Raw genomic sequence first — 23,645 nt, 5'->3', positions numbered from 1 at the left:
ACAAGTAGAACAAAAGGATATTAATACAAGAAAAAGAAGACAAAGTGCTCTTAAAAATCTGAAGAAAAGGGCACTTGCAAGCAAAAGAATGGGGTATAGAAAGACTTACATGTAAATAAGTTGTACTTTAAACAAATATGAGGATGAGATATATTCTAAGTAAGGAGGAAGCTTCCTAAATGCATGAAGGTAAGAAATAGCATGCCAAATGCAGGCAACAACTTGGCAGGAATCATGTGAAATAAAGCCAGAAAGATAGTTTAGAGACAAATTGTAGACAGACTTAAATGCCAGGATGTAACTATTTCATTATGTAGGCAAAAATAGGATATATATGTGGTGTTTATTGGCTCCATCATGGAAATACTGTAACTTTTAAAATTATATAACTTAATATAAAAAGGGGAAAATCTAGTAGACAAAATTTTTTTTTTGTCTCTGAAGTCAGGAAAATCTGGCCTGACCAAACTATTTATTATAGTAGTTAGTATTTTAAGTAACTAAGACTTTAAAATGCAAAGCAAATTGGTAGAGGAAGTTTGTTCACAGTTTCCTATATAACAATGGAATCACTAGTACAATTTTCTTTTTTTAAAAGAAATGTTATAATTTAAAATATAATTGATAACTGGATTCAGGAAAGGTAAGAATTGAAACACATAGCAGAGTAACCGTTATTTCTCATGCTAAAAGATCAGTAGTTAAAAAATTGTTCCATATCCCAACTGAACTCATTGCCTTTACCCCAAATAATTTTCCCTTCACACCTTTCCTATAGGCACAAACATTTTCACAATCCCCTGAGCTCAAAACCTTGGGATTAGGAGTTAGAACTCTGAAGTTTCTTTCTAGCCTCACAACTTTCAATGACCTTGTTCTTTTAGTATTTCCTCTTGCAATATATCTTGGAACAGTAGTGTCAAAATAAAATAGAAAAAGATCCTTGGAGGCCAGATATTGACTCAGGACATCACAAATTAATATTATCTATCCTGAACTATATTTGTATTTATTTTGTTAAACATCTCCCAATTACATTTTAATCTAGATCCTATCTAACCCTCTCTGGATATGGGTTACAGCAGTGTTTGACCTCAATGTCTTAAAAGTCATACTTCTCTATTCATTCCAAGCATTGTTCAACTCTTTATCTTCTGAATTACTTCAATATAGTCCAAATTGTTCTCCCTCATTCTAGTCTCTCTACTTTTTCAATTCTTCCTGTACATGGCTTTCAAATTAATTTTCCTTCATCATATTACTCCTCTGATTAAGAATTCTTAATTAAAGCTGCTCTTTCTGTGATACTCCTGACAGATGGTCATCCAGTCTGTTTCAAAATGTTTACGTTGGAGGATTCATTTATTCATAATCCAGCTTATTTTTTTTGTTGGAGAACTCCAATTATAAGAAAATTCCTATTTATACAGAGTCAAATCTTATTTCACTTATTTTTTTTAACAATGTAGAATAAATCCAATGTAATTAGAGGGAAATAATTCATGCATTCAAGCATGGCTTGTCCTTAACTTTCCTTTTTAACTAATGACCTTTAAATAGCATCTTAAGGTTTACAAATCACTCATTGCACAACAAAGATCTCTTCTTATTTCTCCAGTCTTCTTCCATCTTCTACAAACTGCAATATAACACTAACTTCGCTCCAGATACTGTGCATTTTCATTAGCTGTCCCCCATGCCTAGAACACTCTACCTCCTCATTTTTACCTCATTGCTTCCTGTAGGTCTAAGTTAAAGACCTATTTTAGAAACAAGAAGCTTTTCTTAAACTCAGTGCCTTCCTTCAGAGATTACCCTCAATTTTATCCTATCTAGATCTTGTTAATACATACATCAATTATTTGCGATGTAGTTAGTGGAAGGGCAGAGAGTTGTGGGAATCCTCTCTGGTCGACACAGGTCCAATGTGAAAAAATTCACGAACCCAAAAAGTCTGAATGGCAAAAGGGATTTTTATTGCCACTGAGAAGCCAGCTTTGCTAGGCAGACAGACATCTTAGTGGCAAGGTCCTGTTAGAAAAATAGAGGTTATCACTGAGAAGAGGGTATCTTCACAGCGGACAAGAGTCCTGGTAGGCAGCTGTGCCAAGAGGAGAGGTGCCTTGGAAAAGCATAATCCTACTTCAGACTTCTGCAGAGATTTGGAGTACAGAATAGTCCTTTTTATTGGCAGTCTGGAAGTAGAGCTTCCATTGAATGAGATTCCTTAAATGTTGTCACTGCCCCCAGGCTTAGGTTTCCAGTTGAATGAGACCACTTAAGTTACTGGGATAAGTTAAATTCTCCAACTGAGCTACTAGGAGAGGTCCTGGCTAATCTTAATGAAACCACTTACTTGCCCTGAAGGGTAAGTGTCAGGAGAATTTCAGAGCTCACCCCCATGGATTCCCCCCCAAAAAGTCAGGGGGACAGTTTCAGGGTTCATCCCTGTCATTTGTAGGCTGTCTCCTGAATCAGATTGTGAACTCCTCAAAAGCAAGAGCTGTTGTTGTTCTTTGCATCCTTAGTACTTTACTTAGTACAGTACCTGGCACACAGGATTAACTTAATAAATGCTAAATGACTGATGAAGAAATTGAGGTCTAAGGAGGTAAATTGTTCAAGATCACAAAAGTGGTAAGTATCATTGGATGATTTTCAATGCATAATCTCTCCAGCCATGAGCTTTTCTACTATATCACATTTATTCCCACTTTCCTATACCTTTTCTCAAGTGGATTCTTCCAATTTAGAATGTTTCCCCTTTCTCTACCAACTCATGTAATCATTATTCTTCCTAGTTCAAATGAATTCCTATAAAAAGCAGCAGCAGCACAGTTTAGCACTTATTGGCCTCTTTGACAAATGATTTAAAATTCTGATTTGTAAGAGAGCCCACTAACACTTCTAATGCAAATCATGTGCTCCTTTTAAAAAGATTAAGGTTGGCGTGCATATTTTTATGCAAATATAAGTAATCAAAAATATCTGAAAATCTAGCAAATGAATTTCAATACCAGCTAAAGTAATTAGGAGATACACCCACAATCAAAGAAGTGCATCATTAACTTCTCATCTATCTTCACTTAAAAAAAAAAAAAACCACCAAGTAAATCTGGAATTAGATTAGGATTAACCCCATTTCTGGACTCTTCAAATTAAATTCATTTAAGCAAGCATTTATTAAGTAGCTTTTATATATAATGCTATGCCACTATGGTCACTATGTTAGAAGCTGGAGGAGAGAAAATTTTCATTAGGGTCAATACCTTAATGAAGCTTACAGTCAGACAAGTTTAAAATTATGTTGCTAAAGTGGAAGTAGAGGTGGCGTTCCAGATGTGCTCAACTTTTTGTGATCCCAATTGGGATTTTCTTGGCAAATACTGGAGTGGTTTGCCACTTCTTTCTTCAGCTAATTTTATAGATGAGAAACTGAGTGATCTGAAGTGAATTGTCCAGAATCACACAGCTAGTAAATGTCTGAGAATACATTTGAACTCAGGTCCTTTCATTCCGGACCAGCCCTTTATCCACTGTGTCACCTAGACTGTCCAAAAAGTAGCAGTAGTAGTAAAATAATAGTATTTTTAAATAGCTATTAAAATTAAAATAGCTATTTTCAGAGACAGAATAGATAACAATAATTAATATTAGCTAGTATTTATATACTGCTTTAAGATTTGCAAAGGTCATTTCCTGTTTTATCTCTTTTGATCCTCACAGCAATCCTGCAAGGTAGGTACAGATGAACAAACTGAGGCTAATATTAAATGATTTGCCCAGAATCACACAACTAAGTAAACATCTGAGTAAGAATTTTTTTCCTGGACTCCTGCTCCTACATGCATGCATTGCACCACCTACTACCTCCCAGCATCATGGTATATAACAGGGTACTAAGCCATGTGAAGAGGAGAAAAGGAGCCCAAAAGATCTCTAGCCATATAAAGTTATCAGACACTCTTTTAATATAATTCCATGTTATAGCCCTTTGTTGCTTAATTACCTACTAGCCACAGCTCAGCACAATGATGTGGCAGAATAGAAAGAATTATAAATTTGCAGGCAAAATTCTTAGGTTTAAGGGGAAACCACTTCAGCTTTATATGTCTCATCTGTAACATGAAGGTAGTACTTTCAACTCTGTCTACCCCCATAAGATTGTTATGAGAATAAGATGTAATTGAAGGAACCTGCTCTGTAACTCAAAAGTGTTGGTTAATTGTAGGGGAGTAGAGCACTAAAAATTCAGGTATTTGGTTAAGGTTACACAGCCAAAATCTGTATTACATTGGGACTTGAACCACATCTCCTGACTGAGGCCAACTTTCTATGCATTAGGCAATGCTGAGTCTCACTAAAACTAAAATTGTATAACTTATTCTTTGACTTAAGAGGATATTTTATGTTCTTGTAGCACTTTAAGGATAACTTTATAAACATCAGTTATCACTGTTCTGTGAAAACAATAAGTAACAGTTAATAGAGCTGTCCAGTAGGCAGACTTCAAGATAATAGAATAAAATTACTTTGGAATTTTTTTTAATCAGACCTGCATTTTCACTAGTTTTGAGAACTCCAGGTGAGGAAATTACTTCTATCAATGCAAATCAACAGCTATTCGATAGTATTTGGAGTGTTATGTGGAGCTCCAAGTGATTTATCCAAAGTTACACAGCTAGCACATATGAAAGGCAGGACTTTCTCCTGCCCTCTATCCACTTAAATGTAAATAATTATTACTATTACTTCTTATGAAAGAGAAGAAAAATCTATTTTACTTTTTTATGTTAAATACAGTAAAAATATGTTAAATCCAATTATGTATAGACATATTTATACAATTATCTTGCTGTAGAAAAAAATCAGATAAAAAAAATAGAAAATAAAATGCAAGCAAACAACAAAAGGAGTGAAAATGCTATGTTGTGATCCACACTCAGTTCCCACAGTTCTCTCTCTGGATGTAGATGGCTCTCACCATCACAAGATCATTGGAACAGGCCTGAATCATCTCATTGTTGAAAAGAGCCATGTTCATCAGAATTGATCATTATATAATCTTGTTGTTGCCGTGTACAATTGTTATGATTCTTACAAGGTGCTAAGTCACTGGAATTGATAGGCACTCTAGAAGATTCACAAGTCAAAAAGGACAAGCCCACTAGAGGAAGCAAGACAGATTCATTCCAACTTCCACCTTGGTGCTGGCTGGAAACATTGAAAGGACAAGAGGCTCAAGTTGGCAGAGGCAAAAGACTGACAGCAAGAGCTCTCGGAACCAAAGAGAGAGATAAGCCTCTAAGAAAACTAACTGGACTATTTTGGAAGAGACAATAAAAGACTGGACTTCAACCTTTGGCTGCATTTGAGGTGATTATTACACTGAACTGAATTCAGGCTGCCTCCAGAAGCTCCCCAAGAAACCTGTTCCCAGAGAACATTATATTTTAGAGAAGAGAACATTGTATTTTAAAGAGAACATCACATACAATGACCTCGTGGTCCTGCATATTTCACTTAGCATCAATTAACATAATTGATGAATATGATGGATTTCCTCTCCAGGCCTCTCTGAAATGATCCTGATGATCATTTCTTATAGAACATTCTTTTTTTTTTTTTTTTTCAGTTATTTATTTATTTTTTATAGCTTTTTATTTGCAAGATATATGCATGGGTAATTTTTCAGCATTGACAGTTGCAAATCCTTTTGTTCCAACTTTTTCCCTCCTTCCCCCACTCCTTCCCCCAGATGGCAGGTTGACCAATACATGTTAAATATGTTAAATTACAAGTTAAATACAACATATGTATATATGTTCAAACAGTTATTTTGCTGTATAAAAAGAGTCGGACTTTGAAATATTGTACAATTAGCCTGTGAAGGAAATCAAAAATGCAGGTGGACAAAAATAGAGGGATTGGGAATTCTATGTAGTAGTTCATAGTCATCTCCCAGAGTTCTTTCCCTGAGTGTAACTGGTTCAATTCATTACTGCTCTATTGGAACTGATTTGGTTCATCTTTGCTGAAGATGGCCAGGTCCATCAGAATTGATCATCATATAGTATTGCTGTTGAAGTATATAATGATCTTCTGGGTCCTGCTCATTTCACTCAGCATCAGTTCATGTAAGTCTTTCCAGGCCTTTCTGAAATCATCCTACTGATCATTTTGTACAGATCAATAATATTCATACCACAATTTATTCAGCCATTCTCCAACTGATGGGCATCCACTCAGTTTCCAGTTTCTGGGCACTACAAAGAGGGCTGCCACAAACATTTTTGCACATGTGGGTGCAATATGTGGGTCCCTCCTTTAAAATCTCTTTGGGATATAAGCCCAATAGAAACACTGCTGGGTCAAAGAGTATGCACAATTTGATAATCCTTTGGTTTCAAAATTGTTCTCTAGAATGTCTGGATCCATTCACAATTCCACCAACAATGTATTAGTGTTCCAGTTTTCCCACATCCCCTCCAACATTCGTCATTATCTGATTTCCTGTCAATCTAGCCAATCTGAGAGGTATATAGTGATATCTCAGAGTTGTATTAATTTGCATGAGAAATCTATTTTATACTTAGCAAGATCTATACTTAAGTTTATGCTTTCATTTTACAGATCTACATAAACCATTAAATTCATTCTAAACAGTAATGAAAATATCACAATTAGAGATTAAATAAGATTGTTGTTACAGCTATCTCCTTTATGACATCAATATGACTGTTACCAAATAAAACATTATAATGTTATGTATTTCCTTATTCACGTGAAAACAGTGGAATATATTTAATTCTCAACTTCCAAGTAAATCTTTAAAGAGATTACCTCATTAGTTTTTGTTAAATGAAAAATGGGTAGATTTTTAAAATAGATATACTGCTGTAAATACAAAGCTTGAGAGGTATTCATGACTGAAAAAAGATACTGCAATTCTAAATGGGCAATACATTTATTCAACATCATATCTTGGTTGAAACAACTTTTGGTGGGGCTAAAACTTTCAAATAAGAGAATATTAAAAATTTAGCACCCCAAACATGCAAAAAATACCTCACAGACATATACTACCAAAGAAATGAAAAGAATTAGCAAGATTAAAATAACTATTCTAGATGCCTTTCAGGTTGTGAGTTAAAAACAGAAGGCAAAAAAGTTGAAAAAAAATTCCATAAAATGCTAACTATACTGTTTTAAATGGTGACTATCTGGCAAACATTCATAAAAATATAGTAATATATAACTTTGAAACATAATAGTTCTGAGACTATAACATAATACTTTCAAAAAAGACACTTAAAGGGGGCAATATAAGGATGGGAAGACAAAGAGTTTGTTTATTTCCTGGTAATTTAACATTAAAAGTTTCTGAATTTGAAGCTGGAAAACAATTTTTAGAGGAAGTATCTCTAATAAAGGCCTAATTTCTCAAATATAGAGAGAACTAAGTCAAATTTATAAGGATACAAGTCATTCTCCAAGTGATCAATGGTCAAAGAATATTTTTTTAGAAGTTTTCAGATGAAGAAATCAAAGCTATATATAGTAATGTGAAAAAAAATACCCTAATTCACTATTGATTAGAAAAATGCAAACTAAAACATCTCTGGGGTACCACCTCACATCTATCAGATTGACTACACAGAAAAGGAAAATGATAAATGTTAGAGAAAGATGTAAGAAAATTAGGACCCTAATGCATTGTTGATAAAGTTATAAATGGATTCAACCAATCCGGAGAGGAATTAGGACAATCAAACTTTGCATATACTTTGACCTAGCAATACCACTACTAAGTATGTATCCCAAAGAAACCACAAAAAAGGGGAAAGGACCTATTTGTACAAAAATATATTAGCTCTTTTTGTGGCAGCAAAAAATTGGATATTAAGTAGATGCCCATCAATTAAGGAATGGATGTTGTGGTATATAAAATGTAATGGAATATTATTGTGGTATAAAAAATGATGAGCAGGATGGTTTCAGAAAAACCTGGAAAGATTTACATGAACTAATAGAAAGTGAAATGAGCAGAACCAGGAGACACCATAGTGTCTCCTCTAAATAAGATACACTTAACAGCAATCTGTAAGGATGATCATCTACGATTGCCTAAGCTCTTCTAAAGAATCAATGATTCAAGACAATTCCAAAAGACTCATGATAGAAAATGCTACCCACATCCAAAGAACCGATGGAATCTAAATGGACATCATCAAAGCATACTATATTCACTTTATTATTTTTAGTTTTTTTTCCCTTTTGTTCTGTTTCTTCTTTCAGAATATGACTAAAATGGAAATATATTTTATATAATTGTACATATATAACCTATATCAAATTGCTTATGAGGAGAAAGAGAGGGAGATATTTGGAGCTCAAATTTTTATTTGAAAAATGAATATTAAAAATTGTGTTTACAAAGTAATTAGAAAAAATAAAATACTATTTAAAAGAAGGGAGACACAACCAAAATGACTAAACAACAAATCAAAATTACCTGTTTGGGATGGAGAAAAAGATCAAGGAAATCAAAAAGATATATGCATGACTAAACCAAATGTAGAGAGAAAATACTTTAAAAAAACAAATAAAAAACCCTAAAGAAAACAACAACAACAAAAAGTTTCTCAGTTTGTTCTAATTGAACTTTGGGGAAATCTATGTTTTGCAACACTCTGTCAAATTTAAATCTACCCCTCTCGTGGGACTAGATTATTTTTGAGAAATGAAAACAACACTTCAAAACATATGTCATAGATTCTGGCAAATGCTCTTTTTTTTATCCTCCCCATGGAGAAAAAGGGGATGTGAAAGAAATCAAACATATCCAACCCACAAAATATGCAGATTATTCTATGATTCCTGTATGTTTAACTGTAAATATCTATAAACTAATAAATTTAAAAATGAGCTACTTGGGGCAGCTAGGTAACACAGTGGATAGAGCATCAACCCTGAAGTCAGGAGGACCTGAGTTCAAATATGAACTCAGACACTTAAGACTTCCTAGCTGTGTGACCCTAGGCAAGTCACTTAATCCCAATTGCCTCAGCAAAAAAAAAATTAAAAAAAGCAAGCTACTTGAATCCCTTCTCAATTTCACAATAATTATATTTTAGAATATTAATCTAAGAATAAAGCAGATTACTCAGGTATATGTTTATACCCAGTATGGGTCAACCTGTTTTCTTCATTAAAAAAAATTAGGCTTTGGGCTATACCAATTATAGACTGACCTTCATTTTGTACTAATGGATCAATCATCCATATCTAGCTTCTGTCCCCCAGCTCTATTCATTCATCTATTAACAATTGCTTTATTAGCTGCAAAAATAGATATAATTAAGTCTTCCAACTTCTAAAAGATCCACTGTATATATAAACTCAAATTTATACAAAATTTTTCATATTTAAAATTCTTTAAAATTTAACTTGTACATGACGGAAAGTAGTTACCATTCTGCATAGGCTGTTTTATATGGATTAAAGTTTGCCAGGAAAACAAATGTTCATTAATAGCTTAGCAAAAAAACAAAAACAAAAACAAAAACAAAAAACACTTCTCTCTTGGATGTACAGTATTTGCAAGTCTCTGTAAATTTTAGCAAATGGTTTGTACACCCTCTTGTGGTTCTAGGAGTGGATCAACTTTTCTTGGCTTTTTTTTTTTTTTTTTTTTTTTGCTCTTTCAATATTTGTCATTCCTAACTAAAGTTACACATCACATTTTTTAAAGTATGAAGTCATTTTATTCACCAACTATATTAAATTGTAACTTTAAATTTAAGTAACTATTCCACCACCCTCTGTCCAACATTCAGAGAAGTATCATACTGACAATGTATAAAGACAGTGTACTGGATTATCTCAATCAACAAGTATTTGTTAAATTACTGTGTGCCAAACATTCAGAATACAAATTAAAAACCAAAACAATCTCTGACCTTAAGTAACAAGACAGATAGAAAGACAAACTGATACATAAATAGGTATGTGTGTATGGGTGAATGGTGGGAGTGCATGTACATTCTGAGCAAAATATTCTATTGGTAGCATGCAACACATACATGTAAAGAAAACACAAAATAATCTCTGAAAAGATACTAGTGGAAGAGAAGGGAGAAGAGAAGGGAAATCAGGAAAGACCTCATGAAGGTAACAATTAAGCTAATCATTAAAAAAAGTAAGGAATTCTAACAGGTGAAGCTGAAGAGGCTAAGTATTCCAAAAGTGGGAAATAATCTGTGCAAAGGCACAGGGACAAAAGATAGAAAGTTATATGCAAGGGACAACAAAGACCACAGAATGTTTAAGGGGGAGTAATATGTAGTAAGTTAACAAACATAGAATAGAAACAGAGTAAGATTTTAGATGGCAAAGGAAGGAGTTTGTATTTCATATTAAAAGTAATAGGGAGTCACTGCAGAGAAGATTTATACTTGAGGAATATCACTTTAGAATTTCTGTGCAGAATAGATTGAAGAGTTAAGAAATCATAGTAAGTTTTGTTCAAAAAATTAATTTCTTACCATTAAATTTATCTAACTTATAAGACAAAAAATTGTCAAAGCCTCTTTTTCAAACAAGATAAAAGTAGCCTATATGAAGCAAAGCAGGATATTGACAGAATATCAATGCCTGGCATGGAACAAATACTTAATAAATACTTGCTGTTTCTATTATAATTAAATAAGTTAAAGATCAAATTATTATAAAGTAGCTCTTAGCTTCTGATCATATTTGAAAAAAAAAAGTCTATGGTTAGAGAACTGATTTAAATAAATGTTTTTTTTTGGTTTGCTTTTTTGTTGAGGCAATTGGGGTTAAGTGACTTGCCCAGGATCACCAAGCTAGGAAGTATTAAGTGTCTGAGTTCATATTTGAACTCGGGTCCTCCTGACTTCAGGGTTGGTACTCTATCCACAATGCCACCTACCTGCCCTGATTTGGGTAAATATTGGGTAAATGTTTATGAATTCACCCATTAAATTAGTCCAGACCTTTGCTTTTAGTGGGTACAGAGAGTTCCCAGTAGGGAAGCCCCCTCTACTGATGCAGAGAAGCATTAATATTCAATTACAGTTTTTTTCCATGATTTATGTTTTCAAAAGTATGTAATGAGTTTAAAGAAATTTAACATGTTCAATTAATAACAATTTACTTTACAGAACATCTGTCAGTTTGTATACACTTAGAGGCTTGATATGATCAAAAATTATTTAGTTTGAATTATTTTCTTTTTCATGTAATAAAGATATGGTTCGATAATTTTTACCATCTAAATCTTTTTTTTTTTTGTTATGGGCAAACAAATTACATTCTAAAAATAAGAAAAAACAAAACCAATTGTATCCTAAATGTATTATATATAACTGCAAATGTAAATTAAGACCAAAAACTGAAACCATTGTCACTATGACAAACTACAAGAGTGTATACTAACAAAAAAGTCTAAATTTTCCACTATAACTAAATTTAAACATACCCTATACATAAAGATCCAGATTTACAAAAAATTAAGGAGTATTTAGGCACAATGGAAAACTTAAAGAGAATGGCTTTAAATAGAAAGCTCCCAAGTGAACTTAAATCAATTTACCAAGATTTACCATCAATATTTGTGTAAGAGTTTAAATTTTAAAAAGCAAATTACATATATTATCGCATTTATATTTCACAATCCTATAAATATTTATTAACTTTTTAATTTATAAAAGAGGGAAATCAAGGGTCAAAGATGCTAAGTAATTTTTCCCTAGTTCCAAAGTAAATAAACGTTAGCTTTAGAATCTGAATCTAGGTCCTCCTAACTCCAAGTCCAACATTTTAATCACTAAAATGGATTACCTCTTTCACAGAGAAAAAGAAATTATCCATAACTTCTCTGAATCAATGTGTAAAGAGTCATACCTCTATTCAAGTATTCAATAAAAACTATGCTTTGCCTAAAGCAGAATTATACAGAAAATAAGTAATTTCTTCATTCTTAGTCAATGCAGGAATATATTTCTGACAAGAGATAGCTGACTATCATTATATAACAGAAAGAAATCAAAGATTTAGCCACAGGGAAGCTCCTTTAACAATAACATACTTTTCAATCCACAGAGCCATAGATAGCACACTATAACTGGGCTGTCAAAACACTACTCTCTTGATCATGCCTTTTAACAAATCATCTTCAACAGAGCCAGATCATAATGTGGCACACTATGAAGAGGTAGAAAAGCATTTGTTACCAACTTTCATGATTGTGAGAAGATGCTAATATGTTTTAAATTTCCATTAAGAAAACTTTAATAGTTTTATACAAAATATACCAAAAAAAAAAAAAACCAAAAAAACCAGTATGTACCTAGCAGCTATCACAGTTTGAACGATAGGTGTAACTAGAATCTAATTTTATTTCATGTCATTTTTATCTGGGGTCACTAATCTTACCATAAATGCTATGTTAATTACCCCAAAGCAATACCAAAAGCAAATATCAATTTGTCAATTTTTTTTGGAAGGGTATCATAGCAAGAAGAAATGCTAACAAGACAGCAAGAGAAGAATCATGATTTTTAGAGAGCATTTTGAAGAATTAGAGGATTTTTATAATCAGCTTTAAGAACAAACCATAATCCCAACAAACTTTATTACAATACAGAATTCCAATTAACTGTACAATCAAGATACAGAAGATGTTAAATAAAGCTAATGATATTTTGTTTGGGTGATCACCATATTATATATATCTATCACATGCTAGTCTGAACTCAACTTGATATTGATACCTGCATCAATTTTTAAAGCAACATTAAAAGCACTACTGAAAAGTAAATCATTAATAATAAAGGCAAAAATGATTGTACATGTATCATCTATATTAAACTACCTGCTTTCTTAAGGAAGTGGGAGGGCAAAAAGAAAGGAAAGAATTTGAAACTCAAAATTTTTCATTGAATATTTTTATGTGTAATTGAAAAAAAATTTAAATTAAATGTAAAAAAATAAAAGAAAAAATTTCTTGGGTAAAATTTATCATAAAAATGTTAATTGTTTCATCAGCATTTAGGGATCAAAATATAATCAATATGCAAATTCAAATTTATGAGAAAGTGTTCCAAAAAAAATTTTTTTTTGCTGATGCAACTGGGATTAAGTGACTTGCTCAGGGTCACACAGCTCAGAAGTGTTAAGTGTCTGAAACCAGATTTGAGCTCAGATCCTCCTTACTTCAGAGCTGGTGCTCTATCTACTGTGTCACCTTGCTGCCCCGTGTTCAAAAATTTTTAAGTCCTCCAGGAAATTCCTGAAACACATCCAAGACTGTTTAACTGGTATTTACAGCAGACCATTGTTCCTATCATTTCTCTTTAGAAATCATGAACACTCATGAACCTCTCTACCTTTACTTCCTCCCTATCTCAACAATAACTCAAACCTATTATTAGAACTGGAAGCTACTTTGTATTTTTATATATCCTCTTCTGTGAATAGAGAGTATAAAAACATGTATCATCTTCATACAGGTCCCTCATTTATACTACAAGATTGTAATGATGTCACTCACCCTTTAGTCTTCTCTTCTTTAGGCTAAATAATCCTAATTTCTTTAACCTTTCCTGATAGGACCTGTTTCTTCTCACTTTGATCATTTTTGTTGTTTAGACACTGTAGAGGAAAGAGCACTTGACTGTGAATCATTCTACCACCAACTGGTGGTGTAATCTTGGGCAATTCACAACCTCTCTCATCTAGAAAATGAGGTGGTGATCTTTGAGGTTCCTTACAGTGGTAAAACACTATATAATCTTTGGATCCTAAAGCAAAAATCGTTCTGCTATATCAATTGGGAAAAACAAACATGAATTAATGAATTTTTATTATAGAATCTTAATCTTTTTTTTTAAACAAATTTTTTTAAAATGGTAATGTTTTGTTTTTCTTTCAAGCATAGAGTAACTAACAAGAGAATAGCTACTTAGGGAAAATCCTTTAATGAATAGATAAGAATGACTTATAATTAGTATGTTAATATAATTGATTTTTTAAATTAAGGAAATTTGGGGGGAAATGCTTAATATTCTTAGCGAACTAATTTTTCCACACGTAGTATAAATACAATAAAAAGTCTGAATTCTCATAAATTATAAATCAGTAGGTAGCATATGACTTTATGAGGTTTTATGGAACTTTGTAGATTTCTATTAACCTATGTTTCTGTATATTTCTCCTATGTAAGAATATCTACCAATTGTATTTAGGACAGAATTGAAGGATTTTAAAGTTGGGAATCTTTGGAGATTATCTAATACAAACTTCTAATTTTTTATACAGGAAGAAACTGAGACATAAAGAGACTATGTAATTTAATCAAGATGACATACCTCACAAGCAAGATTGCAATTCAATGTCCTGACTCTAAATCCAATGCTTTTTCTAATACTCTACAATTAATACTGTCTTTAATGAACATCATCTAATATTTATTTTTAAAAATTTATTTAAAAAAGAGCATAAAACATTTGCTCTATGTCTCCATTTCTCACTTTCACTTATCAATCCCAAATTACTTGACAAACTCTCATCTTATCTCTAATAACGATAATTTATTTGCCAAATCCAAAAGGACTTTTTCAGCTCAAATACTCAACTTTTCCATAGTATTTGACACTACTATTACCCTCTCCTTTGGAATATTCACTCTTTGAGTTTTCATGGTATTTTTATTTCTCTAACCTGACTTTACACTTCTTCCTAGTCACCTTCACCAGATTCTCATTCATGTCCTGATTGTCATCAAATTGTGGGTGAAGCTCAAGGCTCTGTTCAAGGCCCTTTTCTCTTCTCCCTCTCTACACTTTCATCCTTTCATTTGGTAACCTCATCAGGTCCCAATGATTTATCATCTCTATGCAGATGAATCCTAGAAATATATATGCAGCCTTAAACTTCTCTCCAGAGCTCAAGTGCCTACAAATCATTTAAAACTTGAGAGCCTCAGATATTTCAAATTCAGGCTAAAACAGAACTACTATTTCAATCTCATCCTTGTGACCATTCCTATTTTTGTCAAGATATCAATGATCCTTCTAGTCATCAAAGCTCACAACCTCAGAATTAATCCTTGCCTTCTCTATCAACCTCACCTCATTTTTACAATACCTTTCAAAAACTTGTGCATGAATTCCCTTTTCATTCACATAACCATGATCCTAGGTCAAGTCCTTATCAACCAAGATCAGAACTGTTACATTAATCTCCTCATGCCCTTGCTTCAAACTTTTCCCCTCTCTAATCCATCTTCCATACAATTTATGAGATTGATAGTACTAAAGCAGAGCTCTGACCACATCACTCCCCAGCTCAAATGACTTCCCACTGGTTCTAGGAACAAATAAAAACTCCTTTTCATAATCTGGCTCCAGCCTACTTTTCCAAGATTATTATTTGGTGCTCCCTTCACTTACTCTATAGTCCAACCAAATTAGCCTTCTTGATGTTCTGAAAACAAAATATTTCATCCCCTGCCACAATGGTTTTCCCCTGGCTCTCCTTCATGCTTTTAAGGCACTCTACTTCTTCCTCACTTCCAAGTCCCAGGATCCCTAATGAAAACTCAGTTCACTTCCTATATAAAGCCCTTCTTGATTCCCTTCTACTAAACCCTCAATTTACTTTGTCTTCATTTTGTATGCATTTATATGTGTTTTTATATCAAGAGAATCTTGGCTCATTGAAGGCAGGAAATATTTTGTTTTTGTCTATATATTCTTTGTACATAGTAAGAGCCCTTGGCACAAATAGGTACTTAGTAAATTACTTGTTAGTACATTAGTCTCCCAGTGGTTAATTATCACATAACTAATGTTAATTCATTCACTAGTGATAGAAAATGTACTATTGTAAAGGGGAGAGGGAGAAATAAAATTACATATGTCAACTACTCTAGGAATCTGTTAAATAGAGGCGAACCTCCCCAAAGTTAAAAATGCAATAAAAGCATTTTTGTGGAAAATAGAAATTAATCTATAATTTATATATCGAAACCTAAGTATATAACAAAATTCTACAGAATTAACAAAATTTTAGGCTCTACAATTTTCAAATAATTTACTTTACTTCTAGATGTCAACAAGCTAAAAGTTGTCAGAATTATTACTTCCAGAAATAATTTCTGATAAGATTTTATAACTATTCCATCATGAAATACAAAAAAGTTTAGCACTGGAAGAAAGTGTCAAAGATTAGTACTTCTGGAATTATCTAAATGGGATTTTATTTATCAATTCTGAATGCAGTTCTATTTTCTAACTGCTGCAAATCAGAAGCTATAAACAGACATCATTATTTTATAACAAGTAAGACTTCTGAAATTAGAGAGGAAAAAATCAATATGAAATAGATACCTCATAATTTGAGAGAAAATCTAGTAATTCTGACCGAGCGGGGATGTAGAGAAGTGGTGTCATCACCCGGCGAACAAACTTCTCAATGTAAACAGCACGCAAGGGGCCTTTGTATTCAATTGGTCCAAAACTAGTGCCAAAAAGGAAGGAAAAAAAAAAACCATACCATGCATTAAGCTTGTAACGCACAAATGAAATTACCAACATAAAATGAGAAGCTCTTACTTTATACAGTGCAGGCATTTTTAGAGAGACAACCTGCATTATCCCATGAGATGATGGAAGGATAGTATAGAGCTTATAAATAATGAATATTATACATAAGATATATTGACTGTTTAACTAACACTGCTATGACTTATGAAATGGACTAATAAAAACTGAACTTCAGTAAAAAAAATTTATTCTATTCTCCAAACATGATTAAGTAATTAGAAGAATATTTCATATTTTAAGAAATACAGCACCAGCAAATAACCAACTAGCTGCTCCAAAGAAACAGGATTTACAGCACCCGTTCAGAAATTAAATTTAAAATTTTTTCATTAATATAACAAAGCAAAACCAAAATATATACAATGCAAGCTACTTTATATAACACAGAAATAAAAGCAGTTCACATTTATATAGCACTTTAAGAGTTTACACATATTTTCTCATTTGACCCTCACAACCACCTCAAGAAGTAGGTATTATTATCATTCCTATTATAGAGACAAAGAAACAGCCTTAGAGAGAAAGAGATTTCCCCAAGGTCACATAACTATGTAGGTGTCTGAGGTGGGATTTAAATCTGGATAGTCCTAATCCCAAGTCCAACACTTTTACCCACCATGCCATGTTCTCTCTTGAAGGAATCCTAGCTATTGTGCATATTAACAAAGATTTTGAAATATATATTTTTCAAAAGTAACAAAGTTCAATAAAATAGTTAACAAATATGAAGACCTGTTAACTGCTTTAACTGTACTCATGTAAGTTGGATTAGTTTATGGTTCAGCCTTCAAAACAAGTTACCATCTAATCTAGAATTATCTTTTCAAGTCAATAGATTTTGCTTAATTTTTTAAAAAAATCTAACAATATATTAGAACAATCTGGATGCCTCATTACAAAACTTATAGAACTCCCAGAATGCAAGGTATACATAGGATATTTTACCAAATTTACCACATCATGGGACCAACTGTCTCCAAGGGCAATTTTTTCACAGGGAATAATTTGAAAAATATTTGTTTCAGCCCAACTTAAATCTTTATGTCTAGTACCATGAAAAACACAACAATCCTGTGAGGTAAGTATTAAAGATATTATGATCCCCATTTTACAGCTAAGAAAACCAGATAAATGGCACTTATAGAGCAACTTTAAAGTTGGCAATATGTTCTGCTATAATAAAACAGGAAACTTCTCTACTATATATAACAGAGTACTTGTTGCTACAAAATTCATTATAAATATTGATACTAGTACTCGAGTTATACTTGCAATCACTACCAGCCAACACTGCCCTAGACAATCTAGTTTCAATATGCCAGAGATCTTGAGTTGTAAGTAACTATATAGAGTTAGTCTGGAATACCCAAGGTCTCTACCTACTAAACACTGAGCAAGTCACCTCACCCTGTTTGCTCGTTTTCTCATTTGTAAAAAGAGCTAGAAGAGAATATCAAAGTAGTCCAATGTCTCTGTTAAGAAAACCCTAAATAGAGTCATAAGGAATCAGCCACAACTGAAACAACTAAACAATAACAATAAAAGTTTATAAGAAACAATATGTTGTGTTTAACATATATTGGATTACTTGACATCGAGGGGAGGTGGTGGGGAGAAGGGAGGAAAAATTGGAACACAAGGTTTTACAAGGCTTAATGTTGAAAAATTATCAATGCTTGTTTTGAAAATTAAAAAGCTTTAATAAAAAAATTTTAATTTTTTAAAAAAAAATTAGAAGCAATATATTGGTTCTTAAGGCTCTTAAGAATTTTCATATTTTAAAATGAAAGTATATATTGACTGACCAATTGTTTAGAAATGTTGTAGAGAAAGTCACGTTTCAGTCAACAGTCTCTTCCAACTCACAACTCTATCATAAAAGGCAAAGAGCATCACCATACTATTAATTCAAAACTGAACTAATTTGACCCAATATAGCAGAGTGGATCCAGGATTCAAAAGTTAAAAAAAAAAAAAAAGATCTGGGGTTCCAATCCCACTTCTACTATCCCAACTATTATTATATGACCATGTATAAGATATAGAGTCCTACTTTCCTAATTTGTAAAATGGAGTTAATAATAGGGAAAGAGGAAGGGAATTAACAATTATATAACACTTACTAAGCACACCAGACACAGTGCTTTATAAATATTCTCTCTTTTGATTCTATATATACTTATTAATATAGTGTCCACCACACAAGGTTATTGTAAGGCTCAAATGAGATACTATATGAAAAGTACATTACAAACTTTAAAAGTGCCTTTTAAGTTGTTATTTATAATAATACTTAACATTTGTAACAGGTTACATTATTAAAGCTTGCTATAGAAACTCGTATATAGCTCTCACAGCTATACAATTCAGCTTCTATTTTTACTGCTAAACCTTGATTGCATAATATTTATTTAGTAATCTTGAAATTAAATTGAATTCCGTACCTTGAATTTTATCTTTAAGATCTGATACACTTTAATGGATCTTCTTCTAGGATATACCCAATAACTGTGGATATACCCCAAAGCTCCATCTTGGTTCTCTTCTCTTTTCATTCTATATTCTCACACTGGCTTGGTGATCTCACCAGCTCCCACAGGTACAAGTACTTTATGAAGATGACTGTCAGATCTCTAAACAAATTTAGCTTCCATACTGAACTAAAGTTCCATATCACCAATTGCCTTTTGAATATCTTGAAGCAGAGATCCTATAAAGCATCTAAAAATTCAACATGTCCAAAAAAGAAATCACCTTTCCCCTAAAGTTCTTTCCTCTTCCAAACTTTCTCACAGAAGTTTAGGCACTACTATCATCTCAGTCAAGCAAGTTCGAAATCTCAGTGTCAATCTCAACTCCTTTCACATATCCAATCTGTTGTCCAGACCAGTCATTATTATGTTCACACATATTTTCTTTAAATCCTCTTCTCTCTACTGACACTGCCACCATCCTTGCACAGGCTTTCATTTCCTCACACCTAAATAACTGCAATAGTGTTCTGATTGGTCTTCCTATCTCAGTTCTCTTTCTTCTTCAATCCATCATTTGCTAAAATGACTTTTCCAAAGCACAGGTCTGACAAGGACTCTTTTACCTCTGACACCTGGTTTCAAGACTCAGTTCAAATGCTACCTTCTACAGGAGACCTTTCCCAGGTTTCCTGCCCCTACTCATTCCCCTTACTCCTGGCATCCTACTAGTGCCTTCTCTCTGAGATTATCTTTCATCTTATATGTATATAGTTATTGAATAAGACTTAATAAAGGCTTGTTTGTAACTTAACAAAGCACTCCCTGATTGCACTTTAATCTGAAAGTTTAAGACTGCAGGACTCAAAATATTGGCCAAGAAAATAAAGTTGGCCAACAACTTCAAAATAAAACTAACTAAACTATATTACAAATTTAATTGCATAAAAATTTAATTGCATGATTATCTTAAGAGAAATAATGAGGTAATGAATCCATCTATCATTTATTACCATTTCTTTAGAAAACAATAATGTTCCATGACCATTCTTTTATTAAAAACAAAAGTTATGCTTGAAGCATGAGTGTACAAAAATGAAAAATACCAAACCAATACTCAAGTGTTTTTAGAAGAGACTCTGCTTATAAGAGATAGCAAACTATCATTAGTGGAAAAATTCAAGACAAAAATAAAAAGATTTTCCCAATTCAACTTTACTTTTAAGTATACCACCTACTACAATAAGCTTCATACTAGCTGAGCCATTAATAAATATAACAAACTATTACATTTGAAAGTATAACAAAATACTTTAATAACAGCACTCTAAGATAAAATAATTTCCATAAAAATGTCTGATATTATTTGTTTTCAATATTTCATATATATATATGTATATATCATAAACAATGTTACAAGGACAGTTAGTTGCAAAATTTATAAAAGGGATGGGAAATATAATGATGCTCATGTAAAATAATGTCACTGGGTTCAAGCACTGTTAAATTATCTCTCACCATCAGATCTGTATAATGGATGATATATAAGAGAGTTTCATAATATCACAGATGGTTGTCATTACAGTTAAATGAAACAATTGTTAATTATATGCAAGAATGCATAATATACTAATGATGTGATTTTGAAAGGTTATCAGGATAATAACAGACAGAATATTTGTCCTTATATTTTACTGCTTCAAAACATTATCAAAACTAATCCTTATATTAGAAAACTAATTCCAATTGATCTTTGAATGAAAATCTTACCTCCGATGGTACAGATATATTACAGGGAAGTAAAAGAAGTGTTTCTGTTTTCTGCATTTCCCTTGGTTCCACCAACAGTTAACTGCCACAAACAGCACCTGTGGAACAACAATTTTCAAGTAACTATGAATTAGAACATCTGAAAAAAAGTTTTTAAAGTTAAATTTTTTTTTTAAAAAGATGAAAATATTGTGCCATTTAACTGGCAGGGAAAAATTCCATAACCACAAACTGGTGAAAAATTAATGAAATATATATGTCCTAACAGAGCACTCAAAGAACATTCATTTTAAAGACAGATAGTTCAGAGAAGAATTGCTGTTATTTTTAATAAACCACTGGCCTTATCTTTAAAAGCTAAACTAGTTCTGATTAGATTTTCTTAACATATTTGTATTGAAATTTACTATAAAAAAGAGAAACATCTCACATTAATGAGATAAGTACATAAGTAAATTGGCCATTTGAGATTAGAAAAAAATTCTACAAGGAACACACTTTTAATAAGACTTTTTGGCTCATTAAAAAAAAAATCTCTCATTGCTTTATTAAACTCATTTTTTGGCCCAAAAGTCAGTATTTATTAAGGACTAAATATATGCCAAACAAGCATTTGGCTAAATGCTAAAGATACAAAAATAAGCAAATATATAGTACCTAACCTCAAGGAATTTATATTCTAATGAGAGAAGGCAATACATTAAAAAGGGGCTAAGTGAAAGAGGGAAGATAGCCGTCTGAGAATATAGTGGTTAAATCCAGAAAAGTATGGCTCATTTCCCCCTTCTCTTTGAAATACCTTCCCCAAAATGGAAGCTCTAGAAGAGCTCACCAATGGGAGTATTATTATTCAATGTGATGATCTAACTTCACTCAACCTTTACCTTTCCAGCCTTATTTGTGCATTAATTCTCTTTGCTCACACCAGATTTATCCAGTCAACTGGCATTCATCGTCCTTTTTCAAAGGATGCTCCATGCCTGTCTCCAAGCCTTTGTATTAGCTGTCCATCTACCTTTCCCTCCCCTCATTTCTGGATACACTTCCTCATCACTGCCTCTCTGATTGCCTTCAAAGCTCAGTTCAAGCACCACCTTCTCCATGAAACCTTTCCTGATGTCCCAAGTCTTCTCCCTTCCCAAATTACAATATACCTACATACAAAGAGAGATCACCACCCCAAAGAAATTTAAGCTCCTAGAGGGCAAGGTCCATTTCATCTTAGTCTTTGTATCCCAAGCATTTGGCACAGCAGGTATTTAATAAATGCTTACTGAATTTTTCCTAAATGACTTTTCATTTTCCAAAAATCAAATACATCTTAAAAGACAAGACATTACTGTAACTGAACTTTTCAAACAATGTTCTCAAATTCTTGAAGGCAATTAAAAAAAAAAGTTTTAACAATGTTTCAAGAATGGTAGCACAGCCTAGGGAGAGGACTTTGGAAAATATAACATATTTTAAGACACATTGGTCCTTTTATTTATGAATACTTAACTTACAACTTAAGAGGCAAAATGGCAGTAGGGTCAGCCCAAACCAGAGCTTTTTTCCTTATGTAGAATGCCATTTCCCCCTCCAGTTTAGGACACTTGGGGAACTACAGAAAATCTTTAATTTACCTGTAGTATATCTCCCTTTCTTTCTTCTAACCCAACTATCCAATGGTGCCTCTGTCTTCCAAGGCTGCTGCTAGATTAACTACTGACAGACACATTTTTTTTTAATAAAATGAAAGCAAAATTATCTCTAAGCTTTTTAAAGACTCTTAAGGTCTCTTTATAATTCAAATTTTAAAATTCTATGATTCTAGAACAGCTATTTTCCCAAAGTCTCTTCATTGGCATTACCTGGTCTGCAAGCCTGCTTGCTACTTGTTCAATTTCTCCCTTTGCAGCAATGGACTGTCCACACCATGGAGCATAAAAAAACAACAATACCACTTCTGAATCTCGACGAATATATTCTGCATAGTCCAACTGTCCTTGGAAGAGATCAAGAACAGGAGATCTCGAAGAGAAGAAATTTACTGGTGGTTTTGCTGGTATTATCACATCTTTTGCACGACTGAAAAAAATCCCCACCAAAAAAAAATTAGAATATTTTCTTTCAACAAACTTTAGTTACAAGAAAAATTTAAAGCAAATTCAATCTTTAAAAAAGTGCCCTTGACAGGGATAAGTAAATGAGGTCACGAAGGGGCATTGTGATTAACCAATCTAATATTTTATATTGAAACAATAACTGAGAATAGTATGTTACTTTTAAAAGTAACATTTTGTTATACTTTCAAAAACCAACTTTGTTGTCACTTCCAAATGACTCTCCTACAACAGAATTTCCTTTGTAACAAATGTTTACAACCATGAACAAATACATTGGACAAGTTTAACAACATATCTCATTCTACATCTATATATTCCACAACTGTAAAGAAAAAGGAGTCAGGAAGTCTTCAATAATCTTCTAAAGTCAATGTTGGCCTTATGGTGTATCAATATTATCATTACATAATTTTTTGAAATTAAGCAATACAATAAACATTTTACTCCTTTCTCACTCCAAAAATTCTAGAAGGCTAGAAGAGTTTTTAATAATTAGTCCATCAATGAGGAAACCAAACTATCACTCTTTGCAGATGATATGATGGTATACCTAGAGAACCCCAGAGATTCTACTAAGCTATTAGAAATAATTCATAATTTTACCAAAGTAGCAGGATACAAAATAAATCCCCATAAATCCTCAGCATTTTTATACATCACCAACA

General features: G+C 32.6%; 1 protein-coding gene across 3 annotated transcripts in view; it reads right to left on the bottom strand.

Annotated features, from left to right (window-relative positions):
* TXNDC11 (thioredoxin domain containing 11) overlaps positions 1 to 23,645 on the bottom strand; it is a 57,627-nt gene that overhangs the window by 27,586 nt on the left and 6,396 nt on the right. For all 3 annotated transcript variants that reach the window (XM_051963190.1, XM_051963197.1, XM_051963205.1), the window contains exons 2-4: positions 22,726 to 22,942; positions 20,873 to 20,970; positions 16,416 to 16,545 (exon numbers count right to left, since the gene is read on the bottom strand). In XM_051963190.1, the coding sequence (XP_051819150.1) occupies positions 16,416 to 16,545; positions 20,873 to 20,970; positions 22,726 to 22,942 (445 nt within the window). The remainder of the gene's footprint in view (positions 1 to 16,415; positions 16,546 to 20,872; positions 20,971 to 22,725; positions 22,943 to 23,645) is intronic.

The sequence above is a fragment of the Antechinus flavipes genome, chromosome 1 (assembly GCF_016432865.1).
Source record: "Antechinus flavipes isolate AdamAnt ecotype Samford, QLD, Australia chromosome 1, AdamAnt_v2, whole genome shotgun sequence".
Lineage (NCBI taxonomy): Eukaryota > Metazoa > Chordata > Mammalia > Dasyuromorphia > Dasyuridae > Antechinus > Antechinus flavipes.
Note: the sequence above shows the minus strand (reverse complement) of the source record. Positions and strands in the feature narration are given on the sequence as shown.